This window comes from Podarcis muralis, chromosome Z, assembly GCF_964188315.1.
Source record: "Podarcis muralis chromosome Z, rPodMur119.hap1.1, whole genome shotgun sequence".
NCBI lineage: Eukaryota > Metazoa > Chordata > Lepidosauria > Squamata > Lacertidae > Podarcis > Podarcis muralis.
In genome coordinates, this window is record NC_135673.1 from 40206671 (window position 1) to 40231979 (window position 25309).

At 45.1% G+C, this 25309-nt stretch overlaps 1 protein-coding gene across 5 annotated transcripts in view; it reads left to right on the forward strand.

Moving 5' to 3' along the window:
- The window catches only part of KIAA1210 (KIAA1210 ortholog), a 55798-nt gene extending 31985 nt beyond the window's left edge, over positions 1–23813 (forward strand). For 3 of the 5 annotated variants that reach the window (XM_028715287.2, XM_028715289.2, XM_028715286.2), the window contains 12 exons: positions 323–405; positions 3171–3342; positions 5240–5336; positions 6811–6969; positions 9884–9949; positions 10801–11010; positions 11830–11935; positions 12344–13936; positions 17278–17462; positions 18865–18951; positions 19716–19821; positions 21590–23813. In XM_028715287.2, the coding sequence (XP_028571120.2) occupies positions 323–405; positions 3171–3342; positions 5240–5336; positions 6811–6969; positions 9884–9949; positions 10801–11010; positions 11830–11935; positions 12344–13936; positions 17278–17462; positions 18865–18951; positions 19716–19821; positions 21590–21756 (3031 nt within the window). In that variant the 3' untranslated portion in view covers positions 21757–23813. The remainder of the gene's footprint in view (positions 1–322; positions 406–3170; positions 3343–5239; positions 5337–6810; positions 6970–9883; positions 9950–10800; positions 11011–11829; positions 11936–12343; positions 13937–17277; positions 17463–18864; positions 18952–19715; positions 19822–21589) is intronic. The other 2 variants (XM_028715288.2, XM_028715293.2) reach the window with 2 other exon arrangements.
- The last annotated feature ends 1496 nt before the right edge of the window (positions 23814–25309 follow it).

Sequence of the window (25309 nt, forward strand, 5' to 3'; positions counted from 1 at the left end):
TTCTTCCCCCTCTTAATGCGAACGTTGATCCCAGCTTCCTGAAAAGTGGTACATGTCCTCTTGAGAAGCAAGGCTGTTTGTTGTTTTTGGCTGGAGAACGGGGTGTTATTGAAAAGTGAGGGAAAGACCGTTTAGCTCCTGTGCAAACATATCTGTGAAATAACACCCCCCCCCCCCCGGTTTGGTATGCACAGAGTGGTTCTGTAGGACTGCATCAGAGACAACGTTTTCCTTCTTTGCTGGGCGTGAAACTATATCCCAGTCTATCATGAGTACTTCAGAGTGTGTTCACATCTAAAGTAATCTTTCGTTTTATCCTTAGAAATTTCAGAGAGACTGTCATGGCGACTGGAGTGTATGAGATAGAGCCATGTGAGGTGGAAGAGACAGAGGAAGAATGTTCAAGTAAGTAAATATATTGCACTTTGGGTGGCTGTTTTGAAGATGTCCTGATCTATGGGTTGGCAACTGTCAGTCTGAACTAACCCCCAATAAGCTGATGGTACCTGGCCAGCAGCTGAGCCACCACTCCCAAACTCCTCACCACTTTCTCTCTTGTAAGCTGAAACTCTGGCAAGGGGCTACTTTCTTCTTTTTTCTCCTAGAATAGCCTTACTCAACTGTGGTCCTCTAGGTAATTTTGGGCTACCACTCCTATCACATTTGACTATTGGCCATGATGGCTGGTGCTTTTGTAGTCCAAAAAAAGAGGTGGATGCCACTCTGTTGGGGAAGGCTGTTCTAGAATGGCCCTCATGAACAGCAACAGAGGCCTGAATGGCAGCATGGAACAATGGCTGGCTGACTGCTGTCCAAAAATGTTTTTCAAAGTAGCAGCTAGGGATGGGGGAGCAATTTGATTCAGTTCCCATTGAAAGGTGTATCTTATCAAATTTGCACTTTCCAAAACTATATGAGAACTGAAAAGCAGCCCTTGTTGAAAATTCACGCTTCACTGTTGTGCTGCAGTGCCCCGTATCAACCAGCATTTTTTCAAAAATGTGATTATATGGGGAAAGTGTGCATGAACAGCAAATTCTCAAATGCATTGTATGAATTAGGAGAAGTTTCTTGCAAAAATGCGTATATTAGTCAAAACCGCATACGAAGATACGTTTCTTAGGAGGGATTCACACTAAAATGCTAGTAAACTTTCACTAGAACTTTAAAAAATTGCAGATTGCTGCATAAGCGTTGGGAACTGGATTTAAGACGGGGGGAAAGCTGAAACTGAGAGAACTGAAATAAAACAACAACACCTGAAATTGACAGATCCTTCCATCCCTAGTAGTAGGGTCTAAAATTTGCTGTCTAAAATCCTTTGGAGCAGGGCTGCAAATGAGCCTCCCCCAGAAGTTGTCCTATAGTCTAGGTGCCACCATCTGTGTTTTGCTTTCTCGCATGCACGGCACACACCAAACTATGGACTGTGTATGGTTGTCCTTAAGATATCCTGATGTTACACTGTTTACGGAAGCCTTTAACTGTGAATTCCTGGCAACTCCAAAACACAAACATGTTTGGTGATGAACAAAAGCGGATCCTGCAAAGTCTACTGCTTTGCCAGTTTCCCTGTCTCTTAGCTCAAGATGCCTAATCACTATCTGCACCAAACTACGTGGCTTAAGTCATGTTAAGTATGTTGGCTGTGGCTGACATCTCTCTCCCACAGAGCAAGGCAGAGAGAGAGGGCAGGTAGCAGCCTGGAGTCATTGTTCACTCCACAAAGCAGTTACTGTGCAAGCCACTCTGCAGCTGATGGTGGCACTATCTTGCCCCTGCCATGCATGCTGGCACGAGGCGGAGAGAAAACATTGCTGACAAAATGATTAGCTGGTGGGGAGGGGAGGAGATGAATTCCCATTGAAGTGATGCTTTTGTTTTCGAAGGAGCCCACCAGCTGTGAGGATTTTTAAAATGTCGGGTGCCCCTGTTTAGTCAAATAATAGAATATGTGTCGAGCCAGGTTCTGGTCATCTCATGACTTCTTTGCATCCAAGATATGTGCAATGCAGCTGGGAAAAATTCTCATCTTAGAGGGAAAGAATGGGGGCGGCGGCGGCATGGAATTATGTGTAATGATCTACACATTTAACAAATGTATGAGTTAATTGTTAGAGGAACAGCCCAATGTTTTCCAGGCATGTGAAGGAGCGTAAGTTTTCTCCAAAATCAGACAGATCCATATTTGAAAAAAATCTAAACTTTTGCTATCTAGCAGGCCACGAGCCTTCAAAAAGCCACCACTGCTAATTAAGGAAGCAGCTGAACTAGTTTTGTGCATTGTTAATATGTGGTATTTTAGCATAATCTTGTGTATTGTTCTTGAAATCTTCAGCTGGAGTGGAGGCTATAAATGGCTTTTCCATCACATTATTATTATTTCCTCCAGGGCTGCTAACAGCAATCAAACAAATAAAATCAAAGTGAATAAACTACAGCTCTCATCAGCACCACCAAACATTGCTAGTAGCCAGGGAAGTTGAACTGTAGCTCAGCTACATCTGGAGTGCCAAAGTTTCCCAACACCTGTTTTAATTGCTGTGGGTATTACAGTGTTGGGTCTTTAAGCTGTACGCTGCCTTGCTATATTTCTTACAAAAGTGCCATTTATAAACAAACAATATTTTAAACCAATGCAGTATAATAAGAATAAAGTAATAAAATACAATGGACGCGGGTGGCGCTGTGGGTTAAACCACAGAGCCTAGGACTTGCCGATCAGAAGGTCGGCGGTTCGAACCCCTGCGACGGGGTGAGCTCCCATTGCTTGGTCCCTGCTCCTGCCAACCTAGCAGTTCGAAAGCACATCAAAGTGCAAGTAGATAAATAGGTACCGCTCTGGCAGGAAGGTAAACGGCGTTTCCGTGTGCTGCTCTGGTTAACCAGAAGCAGCTTAGTCATGCTGGCCACATGACCCGGAAGCTGTACACTGGCTCCCTCAGCCAATAAAACAAGATGAGCGCTGCAACCCCAGAGTCGGTCACGACTGGACCTAATGGTCAGGGGTCCCTTTACCTTTACCTTTAATAAAATACAATACAGTAGGCAGCCATTAGTTGGACATACTGTTGTCTTCCATTTTCTCACAGTCATTATAACGCCAGAGAGGTTTCCCCCCTTCATGCCAACTGCTTTGACGTGACACTTTTAAAATTTTCTTTGTGCAGAGAAGAAGAGATCAAGGTTTCAGACTTTTAAGAACTTTTTCTCCAAGAAGAAGAAAAACAAGGAGCAGCCGTCCTCCCTGGGAGAAATAAAATTAAAGCCAAGTCAATCCAGTAGTGATGTCAGCATCCGAAACCTTGATTCCTGCATACTCCATTTGCCAATAGAGCCTGGGTAAGGTAGTGCAATCATCTTGTAGCAACAGGTTAAAAGCAAGAATTGTCCCACAGCAAGCTACACATTTCATTCATGCTGGTGCACAAACAAATCCCAGCGCTGCAGCTGGAATGCCAGGAATTTCCTCTTTTCCATTTGCAGCGTGCCTCAAAACAGCTAGTGCAGTAAAAAACACACCCTCTGGACTGTTTTAGCTCACAGAAGCGCTGAGAGATGGGATTTGACCGTCTGTTGTCTAAAATCCACCCAGACAGCACCAATTAGCAGGGGTGCTGCAGGTGGGTTCGTCAATATTTTATTATCATATGGTACCTGAAATATTATCATGGCCTGAGCAGCTATTTCATACCACGATTGTGGGAGGAGCATGACCTTATCCCTCCACCTCCAATATGCAGACAGTGGCAACACTCTGCAATTAATAAAAAAGGATCTCTATAGCCTAATCTTGAACTTGCAGCAGTCCAAAATACAGAGCGCAGATGTGCACAGTATTATTGACTAATACAAGGTATTATTTTAGGCCACATTTCCACGAAGAACAAAGTCCCCAAGGCTGCTTTGTATTGTGTATTGTTGTATGCAGTAGTGAACACAGGAAACACAGAGTTGGAATGGGCCACCAAAGGTCCTCTAGTCTGACCGCCTTGCCAATGCAGGACAGTCTGGCAGGCCAGTGTGAGAGCAGAATGCTGGACAAGAAAGCTCTGACTCAACAGAGATCTTCTTATGTGCTTATTTGCTTCTCTCTAGCCTCTGCTCTTAAAAACCCCTAACAAAGGAGAGTCCACCACATTCCAAGGAGGGCTGCTCCTCTGAGCAGTGGAAACTAGTCCATTAGGATGAATGGTGCACTGCTCCACCAACCTCACTCTGACCCCCACCTTCCTGCCTTCTTACTAACAAGCAAGACAGTAGATGGCACTGTGTGTCAGCTTCCGCCTCCTCCTTAGTCTCAATGGTGCCCTTGCAGAATTCAACAGGGAGGAGGATGAGAACAAAACCAGGAAGAGTTGGCTGTGCCTGTTGTTGGGTCTTGCTTCACCTACTGTTGGGCTTCCTGCTTTCTGCCCCAAACCTCCCAATGGGCACCAGAAACCACTGCCATGGAGTCAACCACTGGTCTTTCTAGCCCAGCAATGGCTGTTCTCCAGGGTCCCCTACAAAGGACTTTCACAGCCTCTGATTATTTATCTGGCTCTTCTATAGGCACTAAACTAAGGGTCCTGCCCTGCTTTCTATGTTACTATGGTTTTTATGGTTAAGCCACCTTGGCTGCTACTTGTAGAAGCACAGCAAGTAAGTTTTCTTAAGTATATATAAAATAAGAGTTATAATAAATAAAGTACTTTTGGTGGCAGACCCACCCAACCAGGTGCCCTCTAGACTGTTTGGCTGTTGGACACCAAATCCCATCAGCCCCAACAAGTAGGAGCAATAGTCAGGCATGATGGGAGATGTAGTTCAGCAATATCGGGGGCTCCAGCTTGGGAAAGCTGGAGTTACTCTCTAAGACCCAGGAAGCCTCTTTCTCAGCTTAGCTTTGAATACTCTGAGTGCCTTTTTAAGCTGCTATTTCTTAGCCTTGGTGCCCTGTGCATGGTATGTAGGAAAGACAGCCCTACCTTACAGGACTGTTGTAAAAATTAGTATGTGTATGTGGAGAATGTAAGGCAGAGATGGGAGCCATCCAGACATTGTTGGACTCAAATTCCCATCAGCCCCATAAACCCTTGCCAGCAAAGACAGTGGCTAAGGATGCTGGGAGTTGGAGTTCAGCATCATCTGGAGAGTCATAGCTTCCCCGCCTGTGACTTAAAGAAACAACATTTTAAAAAAAGCGTTAAAATATAGTTTTTTAAAAAGTCTGAACTGCCCCTTTTTCCCATTTCAGATCCAAAGGGAACATGGGAAACAAAGCCTTATCTCATGACAGTGTTTTCACAGTGTCCTCTCCAGAAACCTTTCCAGGGAAGGTGAAAGCTTTGCAGGTAAGAGGACCTTCACCTCTCCCGAGGGTTGTGGTTTCTTGGTTCAGTTGAGGATTCTCCAGGATCCCCCTTTCCTTCCAGCACAGTTCTGTCGCTGAGAACCTGATGCTGCCACTGTAAGTGGGATCATATGAACTCACCAAGTAGGAGCATGTGTTTCAATGCATGGTGGCCTCATAAGGCGAGAGAATCTCGCAAGTGAGCTCACTCAGTCTTGTCTTTTAAAGCTTGGTGGGAGGGGAGTGACAGCTGTTGGGACACCTCCCCACCACCCTTCAGTCTTCCATCTTTTTCCTTTATCATGTATCTTGGGAAAATGACTTCTGGGTCCATGCTTGCTGCCAAGCCTGTGCCATTATTAGTAAGAGACACGGTTGTCATGTTTTAGGATGGGAGCATGGCAAATTAAAGCATTTCAGCATAGCAAAAGCGACTTCCTTTTCCAAGTCAGAACTCATCCTTTGAGTGGCTGTGGATATATGCAAATTCCACATGAGGATGTGCATCAAGACATTTGTCTGAATGAAGATATTGTACAGCCGCCGTTGGCTCATTTCTGCCCCTTCCTTTTTCGTGTGTGTGTTCTCTGAATGAGCACATTTTTCATTGGGTTGATACAAATGCCACAGATTTCAGAGCTCAGGCCAATTGACACTGCTTTAGAGAGACCACACAGCAGGACTCAGTTACCCACCAGGAGTTCTTTGAAGCGCTGGAGATCAACTTTTGGAACGTTTCTCCCCTGTCTCCATGTTCCATGAAATGTGCATGTTATTATTATTATTACAAGCTATGCCCAATACAATTGTAACCATAAGGAACTCGTTTCTTGCCCTCCATATCCGATATAAACTGAAGTTACTGGTTTTTGCAGCCATCATCACATTCTGAAGTTTGGTTACTTCCAGGTGACCTGTTTATTGAGATTTGTTTGCTGGGAGGTTAGATGATGTTGTACTGAGCAAATGTTATCTCACACTTCCCATTGCATTTCCCCAGTAGTTTCCTTATTGTAAAAAGTCCAGCCTTGTGTGGAAGTGGATTTGACATGTACGAGCTCCAAGTCGACCTCAGTGGTGCAACCTGAATTTGCCAGGATGTACTTGATCCAATAGGAATATTATTACATTTGTGTCCTCCAAGGTCTGTCCCATCCTGTTGCCCACAAAGCTAGCCTGCTGTCCTCAGGTACAGTGGAGGAGGATGCTATCGTTGCCAGTGTTGAAGAGCAATTAAACTCTCAGGACAGCTGGTTGAATGCATATAGAGCTGTGGAAATGAAGAGTACCATCCTGTCCTTAGCTTTGGGTAGCAAACTCTCTTGGGTTGGCCCAGGTTGCAATGTAAGGGTAGAATGGAAACCGAAGCAACCTTAGCAGCATTGTACTTGCCAAGAGGGCTGCACCTCCTAGTTAAAAAAAATGTTTGATGACTCCTTGTACTTTTATTCCTTCCTTTCCTTCCACCTAAACAGCTTCAGTTACAGCCGAACCTCGTGTTTCGATCGCCACCGCTTGTTATCCCCAGCAAGAGAATGGAAGAGGTGGGTGGCATTTCGGAAGACGATGGCTTACCCAGAAGTCCTAAGGGAATTTCCACCCTCCATGATGTTCTGATTTGTTCTACGAACAAGGTGTGTGTTGTGCCCTTTTGAACACAAGGGATAATAGAGAATAGCACTTTTGGGGCACTTTTCCCTCACACTATTAATGATCTTGAGGTGTGGGAAGAGGGAGTGGGGTATGCTGCTGGTCCCTGTCCTCTCCTGCATGGTGTGTGTGTGTGTGTGTTCCAGTCAATGGGAATGATCAGCTTTCATGCATTAGAGCAGGCTGCTTCCAACAGGGGATGAGGACATACAGTGCCACACTCACAGCCCTGCTCTCTCCTTCACACATTTTAAATTGTACTGTTGCATTTATATTACCACTTTCCTCCAAGTAGCTCAAGGCATAGTACATTGTTCTCCCTCCCCTTCCATCCCTGCTTTATCCTCACAACAGCCCTGTGAAGTAGCTTACGCTAACAGAGAATAACTGGCCCAAGAGCACGCCATGAGCTTTATGGCTGGGTGGGGATTTAAACCTTGGTCTGCAGTGTTTTAACCATGGCACCACTGTTTAATCATGTGAAGGATAATGCCCGAATAGGTCTATTATATCATGAGGTGTGGTGCCTCTGCCATTTGGCAGGCAACAACAAATGTTTCACTACACGTTTCATTTCCTTTTCCTCCATTCCAGCTTTATTTAATATTAATTTGGACAAATCCTGATAGTGCTCAAAATCTTTATGGTCATGGTGGTTTCCCTTCCCACCCCTTTTTAATCCAGTCCTCAAATCAAGAAAAGAAAAGAAAAGAAAAGAAAAGAAAAGTAAAGTGTGTGTGTGTGTGTGTGTGTGTGTGTGTGTTAAAGGGTAAAAGTAAAGGACCTCTGGACAGTTAAGTCCAGTACTTATCTTGCTTTTCAGGCTGAGAGAGCCGGCATTTGTCCACAGACAGCTTTCTGGGTCATGTGGCCAGCATGACTAAATTGCTACTGGTGCACATATACATGTATATGAATAAGGGAGGGGAGCAGGGTTTGAAACTCCCATTGTTCTTGGCGCATTTTGCGACAGGTAATTTCATTAGCTCAAGCAGTTTCTGAGCTCTGGGTGTAGTACTGCGCCTAAGATTTCAGATTAAAACTGCAGAGTGGAAGGAAAGGAGGACCTTTTTCTGCCTCCCCACTTCTGGTTACTCTCTGAAGGCTGGAGAAGAGACGCTCTTAAGAATATTAGGGGGGTGGGCAGGGGAAGGACTAGACCATGTGAAAAATGAACATAATATTTCAGCTGCAGTTCATTCATTTTCAGCTTTGTATTCTTGTTATAAAAAAGCGTGCTTAAACATTCCATTGTTGTGCCCATAACTTAGGTTTAAGGTGCCATTTAGCTCCTAGCTTTCATATTTCAGTTTCTAATACTGGTGGGGAGAAAGACATTGGTCTGCTGGAGCCCTTCGTATTTTACAGTGTGGTGGCACTGAAATGCATGCCGTGGAAGAAACATAGGGTTGTATTCAATGAAGTCCTACTCGGAGTAGAATCACTGAAATTAATGACCTGAAGTTAGACCTTATCTGCACTATCCATTTAAAGCAGTATCATACCATTTTAAACAGTTCCTACAGAGAATCCTGGGATTCGTAGTTTCTAGAGGGTGCTTGAGTGTTGCCAGGAGACCTTATTTCCCTGACAGAGCCACAATGATCAGAGTGGTTTCACGGTCAATCCTTCTTTATAGGGAACTCTTCCCACAGAAAACTACCCATAGAAATTGCAGCTTGTGGTTTTAAGGCCCCTGTTCCTCTTCACTTTCATTTTTATACGAATCTGATTTGGAGACGTCTCATGAAGCCAAAACAGAAAACTCTCAGGAGAGCCCTGCTGAACCAGACCAAATGACTGTCTAGTCTTGCATCCTCTTTTACACAGTGGCAAGCTAGATGCCTCTGGGATGGCCAGAAGCAGGGCATGGGGGCAAGGGTCCTCTCCCGCTGTTGTTGTTGCATAGCAACAGAGATCCACTGCCTCTGCTGCTGGAGGCCATAGTTAGCTATCATGATTAAGAACTTTAAGGAGACTTGGCTAAAGCTTTCCAGTGCACCCCAAAGCTTTGGAAGCAGCAGTTTATTGAAAACACTTGCCAGGACTTAGAAACCAAACATAACTTTGCACTGAAACGTAACTTTGCACTGAAACGTAACAACTTTGTCCTTGCTCTGCGCAGGCACTGGAGGGGTTCAACTCCCCACTCAGCTATGAAGTCCCCTGGGTGCTGCCCACTGTCTTTCAGCCTAGCCTACCTTACAGGGTTACTGTTGAGGATAAAATGGAAAGTGGGAGAAGGGTACATGCAGTGCTTTTTTCCTGGGGGGACACGGGTACACATACCCCTAAACATTTTGTGAATCTAAGTTTGGCCTCATTGAAGGGCAGTATTTCAATATGAGTAGGAAAATGAGGGTATCCCTAAATATATATTTTTTTAGGGGGGTGTATGTCACCTTGAGCTCCTTGGAGAAAAGGTGGGATATACAGTGGTACCTCAGGTTACAGACACTTCAGGTTACAGACGCTTCAGGTTACAGACTCCGCTAACCCAGAAATAGTACCTCGGGTTAAGAACTTTGCTTCAGGATGAGAACAGAAATTGTGCGGCGGCAGCAGCGGGAGCCCCATTAGCTAAAGGGGTGCTTCAGGTTAAGAACAGTTTCAGGTTAAGAACAGACCTCTGAAACGAATTAAGTTCTTAACCTGAGGTACCACTGTAATAGCAACAAGTACAACCCCATCTGTCCTAGTGGCAGCTATTTTGGCAGTGCAAGGATAGCTGCCGGCAATATTGTCATAAATGCATGAGAGATGGGTGCTGTGTTGACATTCCTCCCTCCGCCCCCGATTTCCCCCACCCCCTTTGTCCTTTTTATGTGCCATCCTGGAGAACGCTAAACCAGCCCCATGCCTCCCTGATTTATCCCTTTCCCTTGTTTTATCCTGCAGTCCTCAATCCCCGCCCAGCGCTATAACTCTTTGAGTTTAGGTGGCACAGACAGTGAAGATGACCAGGTAAATAGCCATTTTTCCAGCTGCTGCTGAAGCGGCAGCCTTTTGTACTTTTCCTGCGGTGGCAGAATTCAATCCCACACAGAACCAGACAGACCCCATTCCTCCATAGCTTCACATGGGTCTGAACGACCTGCCTTTTTTTTTTTTTCAATTTCTGCCACCAGGGGTGGTGCTAATTGTAAACTGAGCTGTAGAAATAAATGGTGCTTTGGTTTAATTGGTTGTTTTATGTATAAAGCTTGTGCTGGGTGATGGCCATGTCTGTGCTGGCTTTGCTTTTTCTTCTTCTTTTAGTAGCATTATGAAATAGGTCTTTTAAATGGAACTCTGGGAACTGTAGCTCTTTGAGGGGAATAGGGATCTGCTGTAATTCTCAGCACCCTGAACAAACTTACAGTTCCTAGGATTCAGGGGGGGGGGTGGCGGAGCCACGGCTGTTTAAAATTGTGTGGTGTTGATTTAAATGTAGAGTATAGCACAGATGGGACCTACCTTGTGCACACCAGGCCAATGTCCGACCTAAGTTCAGCCTGTGAGTTTTGTGGGGATTGGAATCCTTAACTTTCAAAGTGTGTAGTCCAGCAATCTCTATCAACAATATTACACTCACTTGATTGGACAACAGCCTACTTCAGTGCAGTAATTTTCCCAGGTCTAAAGGTGGAATCTTACCTACTTATAATGTTTGTTAAGTGCTTACATCTGAGTATTTTAGCTTCTGAACCCATCTAGGCCAAGTTGTTGTTGTTGTTGTTGTTGTTGTTGTTGTTGTTGTTGTTGTTTTTAGCACAATAATCACATATATAGGGGAGGCCTGAAACCTATTAAACTTGTCTGTCTGCATTTTTCAGGTCACCTCAGAATCCGCCTCCAGACCCCTTAGCCCACAACCCTCTGCAGTTGTTGGGAGTCCTACCTTGCCATACAGCCACTTGCTTCCTGTTGATTTCAGCCGTCCACCCACTCCGCTGGGCTGCCTCGACACATCAGCAGCCAAGCACAAGATTGCAATAAACCCGCGGAAGCAGAAAGCCTTCACTCACAAAAACCAAACTATTTCAGTAAGTGCCTTCTGGAGGTTGGAAGAAATTCTCTCTTATGAGCCTTCCTGTTTGTTACGATATTCACACAGGACTCTGCTCCAAGAATGTTCTTGCCCAGATCTCGTCAATGCTTGCAGCAGAGTGAGGCATCAGAATTCTGAGCTGACAGCAAGGACTGTACTACTTTGGGTTACTGATGGGGAGCATTGCATTTTGAAATGTTGCCTTTTTTATTAATTGCAAGAAGAAAACTAGCCTCACAAGGAATGGGATGGGCTAGTTTTCTTCTTGTAGGTTGGTAGATTTTTATTTTTTTTAAAGAAAGATATGAGGGATGATCCAATTCCTTCCTGGTTCTTTTGGAAGAGGTTCTTCCTTATGTTTTTTTGTAGTCTGTAATTTTTGTAGTCTGCCAGGCTTTGGGAAGGGTAGGTGTTAGATTCATGCCACTTTATCCATTCTACTTTGTCACATTTTATTGGTCTATTGTCGTAAGCTGCCTTGAGGTCAAGGGATGTGTTAAAACAAATGAGTTTCCTTTACCTATGGTTCCATCAACACTGTTCTCTTTGGATCTTGTACAGAAGCTCTTGAAGAATAAAAGTTTGATGCAAAACAAAGGAATCATTTCCCCCTTTCACTTTCCATTCTAAGTTCCCAACAGCGCCTTTCAATATTACATTGTGAAATTGGTTGGCTGCCTTAAAAAGGCAGGCAGCTGATCAACCCCCAACGCCCTTTTTGTTGGTTGAAAGCCCTTTTTGTTTATGCTCAGTTTAAAAAATGGAATCTGTGCCCTCTGCAAATTGTCTGAACTGTCTTTCTCTTTCACAATAGGTAAAAGAGGTGGCAAAACAGCAAGGCCTTCTCAAACCCAGAGAAGGAAAACCAGACCATGAAAAATTACTTGAAGAAGATGGTAGAAAAAAGGAGGGCTTGGCAGGTAATGGCCTCCGTGTGTGTATGTGTGTGTGTGTGTGTGTGTGTGTGTGTGCATGTGTGCATGTGTGTGTGTGTGTGTGTGCGTGCGTGCGTGTGTGCAAGAGTGTGATCGTGCATGTGCCAGCACATGTGGGAGAGTGTGGGGAAGAGCGTTGAGGTTTGTATTGTTTCTGCAGACCAGAGACCTATGGAAGAACACATTGTTTGCATTGCAAAAGGTCCCAGGTTCAGTTACCAGCATCTCCAGATAGGGATGGGAAAGACTTCTGTGTGAAACCCTGCAGAGCCAAAAGCAGCTGGTACCTCCCAACATTCCTCTGTATCCAGCCAGCCCATGACATGGACCAATGATCTGACTCAGCTTCTTGTGTTCTTTAACCATCTTCTTCTCTCCTCCTTTCTTATTTAGGCCTATCAATCCAGAATACCAGTAACTTAAATGGGAGTCAAACTAATGATGCATTATCCATGACAAGGGCCTCTGATGCTTTGCATTATTCTTGGAATGCTGGCCCTGGTGCTGAGGAGAATTGCAGATTAGAATCTGAGAACCAGAACCGTATGGAAACAGATCTCCAGGCTTCTGTAACAGTGTCCTGTCCAAATGCACTGTCCTCTCTAACAAAGCACAAAGAAGAAGAGATGGAGGAGGAAGGGGTGAAAACAACTGGGCAACCAACTGATAACGTCACGTCGAACTCACAGAGCTCCGTGAAAGAGATCATTGAGAAATTTGAACCTTTGCAGACTGAAACAGAAGATATTAGATGCTTAGATGGTGCTTTGCCTGGGAATAGCATGCATAAGGACCCTGATGCAGCAGAAGAGTGTCGCAACATACCTTGCCTACAACCTGTAGATCAAAAAGCAAAAGACTCCATTGATGGCAGTGATGCAATACATATTTATAAAGCGGAAGATAGACTTGGTGACAGGGACAGCTTGGTCACGCTTCAGGAAGACCCTGCACTGCACGGTCCACAGTTTTCTGCATCCACTATGGATGCTCCCACAGAAGCAGAGAAGGCCATAGCCTCAGCCCTTGAAAAACACCAGATACCCAAAGAAGTTACAGGAGGACGGTCTGCAGATATGGAAATTCAACTGTGCAAAGGCCACACAAAGCCAACAGCCTTTCCACAGGGAGGACCAGCCATCTCAGATTCCCAAGTAGATGAGCTTCCACTTCACAGTGCCGTGGGTGAGAAACCTACCCACCCAAATGAACCTTATTGTTCTGATTTGAACAGCAGCCGAGGCGGGCAAGAGGATGCCAGCTTTAGAAACCTGAGCAACCCTTCTCTGGTAGGTCTGTCCTCTGCAGGATCCCCCAAGGTTGCTCCTAAAAGTAGCTGTTCTGATGACAAGGCTGGAGACTTACCAGGAAGTGTGAAAATGGAAGAAAGCAAAGGTCCAGATGAGATTTCCAAGGCCCACCCAAAGTCCACTTCTGCTAAGCCTGCCAGGTTCACCATTGCATCAGCCTGGCAGAGGTCTCTTTCGGGGAGCTCGAGTTCCATGGATAGTTCCTGCCCTGGAAGCACCCCTTCTTCACCCATAAGACCAGAGTTGTTTGAAGGAATGCCCCAGTTGGATACAGCCACAGAGGGATATATAGTAAGGAGCCCAGAGTGTCTTGACAAGGGTAATGGGACTGTTGGCGCCAACTTAAATATTGCAAATGAATGGCCAAAAGAAAATGTGCTTGACCGTGAGAGCCCATTTGGGGTTAAGCTGAGGAGAACACCCTCTCTATTGAAATACCGAACCCAGCAGAAGCATCACGAGCCTGCAAAGCAACTGACACCTGTGGTTCCAGGAACCTCTTCTACTTTGGTCAAAGAAGATCTGATGCCATCAAGTTCTGGGAAGCCTCCCCAAAATCTGACAGGTGGCACTCAAGCTTCGGTTCCAAAACCCATCTTCCAAAAGGAGAACCACCCCATCAAAGCCATCAAACCTGACGAAGATGAAGCCAAGCAGCAGATAGGCAAGCTCTCAGGTATTTGTGTTATTATACAGGCAAGCTGCTTTAGAGGCATCTGCTTGTTGGCTGCTTGGTGATGCATGAATGCTCAGGAGAGTGCCACACGTTATGCCAGATGTGGGAAACAGATGTTTTTCATGCTGCAAACATCTGCATGTCACCCAACAGATGATGCTGGAATCCAGCTTCCATTGGCCTGAGCCAGCATAGCTAGTGCTCATGTATGATGGGAGTTGTGGTTCAACAAGTTGTCTGTATTTGGTGTACATAATTACCTTTATTTCTTAATGTGTAGGTTGCATTTATGCCAAAATTCCACCCCTGTATATACATTCAGAAAACCACATTTTTATACAGGTTCTGTGGGCATTGCTGCACTATAAACACAGTGGACTTTTAAATTGTTATTTTTGTGCATATATACAATTTCAAGTTCACAGAACGTTGTGACATAATAAACCAATAAAAACATTTGAGTTTACTTTCATTCATTCCAAAAATCCATCAATCAGATACATAAGCACTATGTCAGTTAGAAATAGATCATCTGAACCATAGCTTGAACAGTTTTTTAAATCATTCTGAGCATTTTAAAAGCTGGTATGAAATCCTGTTCTTCCATGTCCCAGGATATTATTATTTTTTAAATACTGTGCTATTTTTTCCTTAAACTTAATATGTCGTTGTCAACCTTTTCGAGTCCTGACAAAGTTTGTTAACTACTGCTTCAATTATACACTCACTTTCCTGAGTGGAAATGGGGCTGGTTTGTGAGTTGATATGCACAGTTCACACTATAATTAATTAATTAATTAATTAAGCAGTTTTTCTATACCCCCTTTCCTCCAAGGATCATGGGGCTGCTTACAATATAAAAACACAAAAATGCCTAGCATAGTAATAAGCAAAATCAATAACCCCCTTCCCTCATGGGACTTGGTCTCCAGACCCTTCACCACTGTTGTGGCTCTCCTCTGCTGAGATGTCTTGGTGTTTGAGGCTAAAAATCAATATTGCATCCTCCATGGTGGTCTTAAAAAGCATAAACTAAATTATTGGCAATTTGCTTCTCTTTCATAATATCCCCGAGTCTGCTACCTCACTCTGCCTAATGTGAGAGCCAATCCAGGGTTGGCTGGTATCAGTGGTTTTTTTTCTGGGTGTACTCAAGGGCTAAAGGGTAAAAAAGGTAAAACTTTTTGATGATAGATAGGGGAGGACGCGGGTGGCGCTGTGGGTAAAACCTCAGCGTCTAGGACTTGCTGATCGTCAGGTCAGCGGTTCAAATCCCCGCGGCGGGGTGCGCTCCCGTTGCTCGGTCCCAGCGCCTGCCAACCTAGCAGTTCGAAAGCACCCCCGGGTGCAAGTAGATAAATAGGGACCGCTTACTGGCGGGAAGGTAAACAGCGTTTCTGTGTGCGGCTCTGGCTCGCCAGATGCAGCTTGTCACGCTGGCCACGTGACCCGGAAGTGTCTCCGGACAGCGCTGGCCCCCGGCCTCTTGAGTGAGATGGGCACACAACCCTAGAGTCTGTCAAGACTGGCCCGTACGGGCAGGGGTACCTTTACCTTTTTTTTACCTAGGGGAGGGAGAGAGAGAGAGAAAGAAAGAGAGAGATGATAGATAGATAGATAGATAGATAGATAGATAGATAGATAGATAACAGATAGACAGACTTGCCCAACTGACTGGGTTGCCCCAGCCACTCTGGGTGGTTTCCAACATATATAAAAACACAATATAACATTAAACCTTCCCTAAAAGTGTGGCACTTACTGTAACTTTCTTTCTTTCTCTCTCTCTCTCTCTCTCTCTCTCTCTCTCTCTCTCTCTCTCTCTAAACCACAGAGGTTTAGAGCTCATCTGTGGGCTGGATTTACTTGTGTTCTTTGCAAAAAGTCATCCACACATTTTGCAGTTTTTAGGATGCATTTTGACGTTTGAGACTTTGAATAACTGTAATGCAGGGTTTGTTCAGCTGTGCATTGACATGATTTGAATTCCTCTTCTTGGAATTATGCACTTGGCAGAGTCTGGATCAATAAAAGGGTGTTGAAGAACTTTTTTACAAACTGTGTGTGTGTGTGTGTGTGTGTGTGTGGACTTGAACAGACTTACTAAGGATTAATAATATACCTCTATTTCCATGGGCAGTAGCTTTGTCATATCAGCCACCCTCTGGTCTGCCACTGCTGCTGTTGAATGCTACGCCAGTGCTGAATAAGACCTCCCTCACCACAGAATCTGATTGTGGATGAGGAGGCTGAACTAGTCTGTATCACTGAGACCTGGGTGAGCAGGGTGCAGTTGGTCTCAACCAGCTTGTACCCACCTGGGTACTCAGGGCAGCATCAGGGCGTGAAACAGTTGAGTTGGGGTCATCCAGAGTTTTGGAGTTTTCTTTTACATCTGCTGGTGTTGCAGTAGATGTGCTGGACTATTGTCTTTCCTCTGTAATGGATTGGATGATAGTCAACAAACTGAAGCTCAATCCAGATAAGATGGAGGCACTGTTAGTGGGCGGTTCCCCAGACCTGCTCTTAATGGGGGTTCACTCCTACCCATTAAGGTTCAGGTACATAGCTTTAGGGTTCTTCTGGATCCATTGCTGTCACTTGAGGCTCAGGTGGCCTCAGTGGCCTGGAGTGCCTTCTATCAGCTTTAGTTGGTGGCCCAGCTGCACCCCTTTCTGGATAGGGATAGCCTATACTGTTGTCTATGCTCTATTGGTTAGATTACTGCAGTGTGTTAGAGGTGAAGCTGCCTCTGAAGACAGCTCAGAAACTTCAGCTGGTGGCCAGGTTGTTCCAGGACCACAATACCTCAAGGACTGCCCCTCTCCCTGTGAACCCACCAGGACCCTGTCATTATCATCTGGGGCCCTGCTCTGCGTAGCTCCTTCACAAGAGGTCTGGAATGCGGCAACATGGGAACATGTGGCTCCCCATTTATGGAATACTGTCCCCAGAGAGGCTTACCTGGGGCCACCTTTACATATCTTTAGGTGTCAAGCAAAAACCCAGGCCTTTCGCTGATTAAACAATCTACGGCCTTTTAAAGTGTTGGTGGGTGGCAGCGGGGGTATTGTTTTCTTTCTTATTATCTTATGTATTTTGTGTTGTTTTTATACTGTGACCTTTGGATGAAGGGAAATAAATACAATTGATAAATAATAATAATCTTACATATTTGCGATTGTGCCTGTCCGTGTGTGGATTAAGTGTTTGTGGTCGTGTGATTGCAGTCCCCAAACAGATTTTTTTTTCTACCAAGGCTGCATGGCGCTCTGCATGCGTCAGGTGCACCGGGAGGGAGGCCAGTGTGAAAGTTTGATCAGCTTCTCTCCAATCCCTAGGGCAAACCCCGGCCCCACATCTGGAAAGCACATCCTCTGAACCAGCATGGATTCTGATGGCAAAACTAAAGCAGAAAGGCTTCCAGGGTCACCCTCTTGCGAAAGAACAGACATGGGAGGATAAAACCTCTGCCAAAACTGAACAAGGAGGGGAGAAGCGCAGCAGCATTTCTCAGCAGGAAAAGGTAGGTGCATATTGACCCTTGTTCATATCATTTAGTGGGATAGTTTTGTAGGAAGCTCTCCGTTGGTATACTCGGAGATTGACTGATAGTTTTATTTCTGATTTTAATTTTCAGTAATTGTGCACCTTGAGTACGTGTGTGTGTGTGTGTGTGGGTATAGTTATGTAGAAAGCTGCTTCATCAGGTCAGACTGTTTGTCCATCTAGCCCGTATTGCCTACTCTGACTGGCAGCGGCTCTTCGGGTTTCAAGCAGGATTCTTCCAATCCAGGGCCAGCACCAAGGGCAGGTGTTACTGGGCTCTTTTCAAGGCCCTGGCCCCTGACCACTGCCACACTCTGCATACAGACTTACCTTCCTGCTCCTCTTTGCTGTCACTGCCTGTGTTCACCTTCTGTCTCTGAACATACGGGCAGTGATGAGCGAAGGGACATGGCTGCACCATCCACAGGCCTTAGTAGGTGGTTGTCTGGAGCAAGGAATGGGCAGCAGTGCCTCAGAGAGCAAGAGAGGAGCCAAAGAGGTGTCCAAAGAAGCACCTCTGCAGAACCTAGAACCAGCATTGTTCCCATCATCTGCTACTTAAGTACCCCTTCAGCTTTGGCTACCAGGGATTAAACTGCCTATGCTCTGCCGCTGAGCCATGGCCACTCTCACTAATACATTTGGATATCAGGATTTATTTTTTTAAGAGCCTAACTCTTCAAAGCTTGACTTCAATATTGTGACAGTTGCAGGGAAGGAAGCACATCCTGCTTCGTTTAGACATGGTCTCTGGGTTTGTGTGTAGGGTACTTCGTGTTGGGGTCATGTGAACAATTGGTTAATTGTACACAGTGCTTGGGCTCTTGAGTTGAGGAGCACATCCCACACGTCTTGATGTTCTGAGATAATGCTTCCAGGTGCACTGGGTTACCATAGTAACACCAGCGGAGGTCGAGCATATGACTTCCTGAGAGCTTCACCCTCTCCTCAGTATAATGGTCTCTAGGGCAGGGTTTCCTAAACTTGGGTCTCCATTTGTTTTGGGACTGCAGCTCCCATTATCCCTAGCTAGCAGGACCAGTGGTCAGGGGATGATGGGAACTATAGTCCCAAAACAGCAGGAGACCCACGTTTGGGAAACCCTGTTCCAGGGCATTGCGTTCATTATGTATGTCCTGATGTCTGTGTCCTGACGCATGTCCTGATGCTACCCTATTTCCTGTCGGGGGCTGACTCTGAATCTGTGAGAGTCAGCAGAAGAGGCTGTGGGTCTGCAGCCTTGGAAAACGACTGTTAGTCAGTGGATGGAACAAAAGTCTTTCTCAGCATAAGTCACTTTCCTATGTTTCTATGACTGTTGTGGGAGTACTTTATGCACAGAAACTGTTCATGGCTCAGCCAACCCATTCATCTTTCAGATGGAACAGTCCTGCCGTGGTAAATCTTTGTTTAGGAAGCCAGAAGCCAGTGCCAAGTCTGCACTCCCCTTTGATGCTTCAACCCTGGTCTGTATAAATCAAAGTTACTTTTTATGTCTTTCGTCTCCGGGGTCTGATATATTGGACAAAAGTGGGAACTGAGCCTGTAATTAAGGCTTGATGAAGTTAGGCTGGCTCTTAAAACGTTTATGTACGTGTTTTTCAAATGCTGCTCAGTTTTAGATTTTTATAGTTTCTAATTTGCATGTAAGTTTGGTGATAGGATTTTGATGGTGACTTGCAAAGTGGCATACAAGCTGCAATGTGGGAAGAAACCCTCTGGATCAGAGCTGTCAACCTTCCAATTTTTTTGCGGGAAATACCCTTATTCCAGCGCTGTTTCCCGCTGCTATCCCGGATTGTTAGCTATCCCGTAGACTGTCCCTGGGACAGGTGAGGCTGCTGATCCCTTATTTTCAAGGCTGCTGATCCCTTATTTTTAAATCTGAAAGTTGACAGCTATGCTCTGGATTTGTGTTAGTTTGCTTACTAGACACTTAAACAAGGATTTGACTGTGGCTTAGAGTCCTGATTAATACACTGACATTAAACCGGAGTTCCCTATTTCAGTAGTAATTAGGATGCAATTGCAATGGGAGGAAGGGAAAAGGGGTGCCTGGGCCTGAAGCTCACTCCCAACTTTCTAAACCACTGTTTGTTAAACTGGAAAAACCATTGGGTGAAATCCAACACTAGTCATATGTTACTGATTGAAGTCAATGGACTTAAGTCACTCAAGCTTCATCTGCTCTGCAGTGCATGAATTGCATTCTTCTTTTTTTGCCTTATAGCAAACAAATTTTACCAGTGAGAATATATTGAAGAAGACCAGTGCTCCTCAAGTACGTGCACTTGAGAGTAAAACCCCGTTGAAGATGGCTCCAGCAGCTATAAAAGGTATTAAAAACTGGAAAAAAGAACAGGAGTGGTTATTTAACCTTCCCCCATTGAGCTCAGCTAATGTGGAAGGGATGTTTAAACTTTGATATAGCACTGTGCTTGGATAGAAATAGCAGCTATATTTGGATATGTTGCAGGATGATGCATGCATGCAGTTCTTCCACGGGCAGTGAAAAACTTCAGGGGCAGTCTTCACTGAGACTTGGGTTCATTTTGAAGAAGATTCCTGCATAGTGGGAGGTTAGCCTAGACAACCCTTGATCACCTAGGACATGTGACTTATTTACAAATAAACAAGCAGAGCACAGGGGGAGGTACAGCGTTGACAGTTCTTCCAGGAAAGAAGATCCACTACCTCCCCTTCAACATGTTTTCCATCCTTCCAGCAGAATTTCACATCTCTTTGTGAATTTAGAAAACTGCCTTTTACTTAATCAGGCCATGGATCGATCTAATTTGGTGCTGTCTACCCTGATAGGCAGCAGCCATCCAGGACTTTAGGCAGAGTCTCTCCCAAGGATTGCCAGGGATTGAAGCTGGGACTTTCTGCATACAAAGTAGATGAGCTATAGCTCTTCTTCCCCTTCTTACTCTGCCTTAACCACAGTTTATTGACATACAGCGACACAGGCACCATCCCTTAATTGAGGAAGACAATAATTCCCGTACTCTGATGACCCCCACTTTCCAGGATCAGGAAGCCATCCCCTAACCAAGGGATGGGAAACCTGCAGCCCTCCAGGTGCTGTTGGAATCCACTTCCCACCATCCTTGACCATTGGGCATGCTGGCTGGGGCTGATGGGCCACCTCTGGAGGGCCACAGCTTCTCCATTATTGTTTTAAGCCAGTGTTTCTCAAACTTGGGTTCCCAGCAGTTGTTGGGCTACAATTTGCACCATCCCTAACCGCTCATCCTGCTAGCTAGGGATTGCATCCTCATTAAGCAAAACTTTCCCGGGGAGCATGAGACCTTTTACAGTCTGGCCCAAAGGAGGTAGCAAAACTGATTAGAGCTTACTGTGACTTGTTGACAAAGCATTTTGAAGAATAAATCACTTGCATCTGCTGAGAACTGATCTCCAGTGTTACGCAGTTTAATCTCAAGGGGGTTACATGGCACTGCTTTGTCCTGTTGGATGAGTTTCAGTAAGGCCCAAGGACACAGACATAGCGCTTGGATCGGTCAGAGCGACCGCCTGTTCTCTGAACCCCTGGCCCTCTTGGCTGATAAAAACTAGCGGGGAGGAGACAGCTGGCTCGGCCAAGGAGGTGATTAATGTTTTCTTGTGAGGAAGTGGTTCGTGCTTGCTTGAAGGATGCAGCGATAAGACCACTGCTTAAGAAACCCTCCCTGGATTCAAAAAATCTGAGCAATTTCCTGTCTGTTGTCAATCTCTCCTTCTTGGCCAAGGTTCTTAAGCGGGTGGTGAAGGACCAGATCCTTGCTTTCTCAGAGGAAACTGATTTTCTAGATCCATTTCAACTGGAGTTTAGGCCCAATTTTGACACAGAAAGTGCTTAGGTTGCTCTGTATATTGATATTTGTCAGGAGAGGGACAGGAGAATTAATTCTCCTTGACCTCTCAGCAGCTTTTGATGGCATCAACCATAGAATCCTTCTGTAGCAACTGTCCAAGCTGGGGGGTGGGTGGCATGTTTTGTGGTGGTTCCGTCCCACTTGGGTGGTCGTTTCCAAAGGGTGATGGTTGGGGTGTGTTCTTCAGCCCCATAGAGCCTACTTAATGTCCTCCTTTTCTCCCCAGCAACATCTGTTAGAACAAAGCCTCAGGAAGCCCCTCAAATGGAAAAGGAAACGAGGCCATTGCCAAGCCTACCAATGTCATCGTGCAGCCCTGCTGAGCCACCTTGGCTTTCTCTGGCCAGGAAAAAGGCCAAAGCATGGAGTGAAATGCCTCAGATTGTTCAGTAGCCATTCGGAAGAACTGTCTACACTGCCAATAGCTGCATTAATAGCATATACTAATGTTTTCACTGTGATCATTTATTGAGGGTTTGGAGGGATGATGGGAAGCACTGGTGAATTGGGGGGGGGCGTAATTTCTACCACACATTTAATACGAAGGTAACCATTGGAATTATTAATACACTGGGTGCTTTTCACTGTAAGACAATAATTGCTCCAGGAATCTTTGGCCATATGTTACAGTATCAGTGTTAAGGTCAAAGACTCTGCTGAGGACCTTGAAGGTGGTTACACATTTCCCATTAAAAAAAAGCCACCTGAGACACAGTATTCCTGCACTGGGTGGAAAATATTGTGCTGGTATTTCTGGCTTTTCTGTTTTCTGCCAAAAAGACTGAAACCCTAAGCAGGCCCTGGTTTGCCAGTGGCTGATGGCGAGGCTACAAAGATGGTGGCTGTGTTCTGTTCTTCAAATAGTGAACTTAGTTTTCTAACAGCAAGTGCAACACCAGTGCCTGCTTTGATAGTAACCAAAGACATCTCTCACACACAGACTTCCTATTGTATGGGAGATATGGTTGTGCAAGGAGACGGATTGTACCGATTTTCCAGATGTTTAGAGTCAGTCCAAAGTACTTGTCGCTCAATAGAAGAGGTACCCAATGTGGTGCTCTCAAGATGCTGGAGTACAGCTCAATCCACCCTGACAAGTGGGACCATTGGTAAAAGATGTTGGAAGTTGTAGTCCTAGCATCATCTGGAGGTCATCATATTGACTGCCCTTGTGTGGAGACCCAATGGCAATTCATGGTAACCCTTTCAACTCCATTTCCCCCAAACATCTACTGCTGCCCAGCCTAGTTTTTACCTACGCAGGCAGCAGAATAGCAGCCATGACTTCAAGGTGTGTTTATTTGTGGGAAAGGGCACAACTGGATAGTGCTGCTCTTGGCAATGGATGATTGCCAGTAAAATAGCACTTGATTCAATCATTCAGGAATGTCCGCATGCCTGTCCAGAACTGTCTGCAAATACAACAAATCTAGTTTAATATTTTTTTCAGGCTTTGGCATAGATGTCTGAACCAGTTATGCAGTGTAAAGAGCATACGTAACACCAAGCAGAGTTGAGTTTTCTGGCTGAGCATACTTGGAATCTGAATCTGCTGCAGCCCCTCAGATCTTCCAAAGCATCTTGTCGCTGGCGATGGATGAAGTGGATAGGTTGTTTCTGTTCCCTTCCAAGGAAAACAGGAAGCCTTATAGTTGCTCAGGTCTTCCCCTGTTCCTTATGACCCTTTTGAGCCCCAGTCCAAGAAACTGGCTGTGAAATTCTAACTTGGGATCAACCTCCGATACCAGACTTTGCTAACCTGGTGCCCTTCAGATGTTTTGAACTACAACTCCCAGCAGCTCCAGTTAGCACATGCTGGCTAAGGCTGATGGGGCTTGTAGTTCAAAACACCTGGAAGGCACCAGGTTGGCAAAGGCTGCTCTACACATAATGATGTCTTCCTTTTGCACTAGGTATTTAAAGCAGTATCATACCACTTTAAACAGCAGTGGCTTCCCCAAAGAATCCTGGTAACTTTGCCATGGGTACTGAGAGTTGACCCCTGTTCCCATCACAGTGCTACAGTTCCCAATCAGTCCTTCTTCCCAAGGAATGCTAGGAATTGTAGCTCTCTGAGGGTTTCCTAACAAATCTCAGTGCCCTAAACAAACCACATCTTTCAGGATTCTTTGGGGGAAGCCATGACGGTTTAAAGTGGTATGATACTACTTTAATAGTATAGTGCTGGTGGGCTATTGTCTTGGAATGCTGTCCTGCCATTCCTGATCCTCTTCTATGTAAAGGATACACAAATCAATACATTCCTGGTTTCTGTTCAGTTCTTTATTCTTTATTGTTTATTCTTTAAAAAAGAAAGAAAGAAATGTCTCTTTTGAAATGTATGGAATGTATATATGTTTTTGTAATCCTTGCCTTTCTGGAGCACATTTTCTTTTTTTGTATTTTGTTCCCACACTTTGTTTACTATTAAATTCTTTTGTCACAATTGACTTTTTGGTTTGTTGTGGTGGCAGGGAGAAACACATTTTAAAAGAAGACAACACCTTTAAATATCCAAGATATTTAATATCCAACACGTTTAAATATCCACTTTCAACTGCCTCTCTCACCCATTTGCTAAACCAAAGGCACACATGCTGTTTATAGCATTAAATAGATGGCGATGTGGGATGCGGGTGGTGCTGTGGTCTAAACCACAGAGCCTAGGGCTTGTTGATCAGAAGGTCAGCGGTTCAAATCCCCGCGACGGGGTGAGCTCCTGTTGCTCGGTCCCAGCTCCTGCCAACCTAGCACTTCGAAAGCACGTCAAAGTGCAAGTAGATAAATAGGCGGGAAGGTAAATGGCAGTTCTGTGTGCTGCTCTGGTTCACCAGAAGCGGCTTAGTCATGCTGGCCACATGACCCAGAAGCTGTACGCTGGCTCCTTCAGCCAATAAAGCGAGATGAGCGCCACAACCCCAGAGTCGTCCGCGACTGAACCTAACAGTCAGGGGTCCCTTTACTTTTACCTTTAGATCTACAGTGGTACCTCGGGTTACATACGCTTGAGGTTACATACGCTTCAGGTTACAGACTCTGCTAACCCAGAAATAGTGCTTCAGGTTAAGAACTTTGCTTCAGGTTGAGAACAGAAATCATGCTCTGGCGGCGCGGTAGCAGTGGGAGGCCCCATTAGCTAAAGTGGTGTTTCAGGTTAAGAACAGTTTCAGGTTAAGTACAGACCTCCGGAACGAATTAAGTACTTAACCTGAGGTACCACTGTATATTTATGCTTCGAAAGTTTTCACTTGGGTTCCTCCCCTTTGCCTGCCAGTAGAGGGCAATAGGACACCATTTTGGAAAAGTTTTTTATTATTTTGTTTTATAATGGCAATCGACACTTTTTTAATACAATTAATTTTTCATTATGGATTCCTGTTCTAGGAAGATAAAAAAAAATCCCTAAATCAGCTTGTTCTATTTCATGTGTGGCCTTGGTTTGGTTTATATAGTTGTACAGTGGTACCTCGGGTTAAGAACTTAATTCGTTCTGGAGGTCCGTTCTTAACCTGAAACTGTTCTTAACCTGAAGCACCACTTTAGCTAATGGGGCCTCCCGCTGCTGCCCCGCCACCGCACAATTTCTGTTCTCATCCTGAAGCAAAGTTCTTAACCCGAGGTACTATTTCTGGGTTAGCGGAGTCTGTAACCTGAAGCGTCTGTAACCTGAGGTACCACTGTAGTTAAGGCTGCAATCCCATGCATCTGTTAAGTCCCGTTGGATTCACTAGGAATTACTTTAGGCTGCAATCCGTTGCACGTTTTCCTGGGAGGAAGTTCTGCTAAGAAGTTTGTGGTGTATTAAGAGAAGAGGAGTACCTCTGGTGGGGAAAATGTTGTGCTCCTTCTGAGGTAGTTTGTCCATCTTTGGGCCCCACCCTGCGCTCAGAGCTCACCTGTGGCCCCTAGAAACTATCAGCATGACAACATTGCAACACTGACAGTG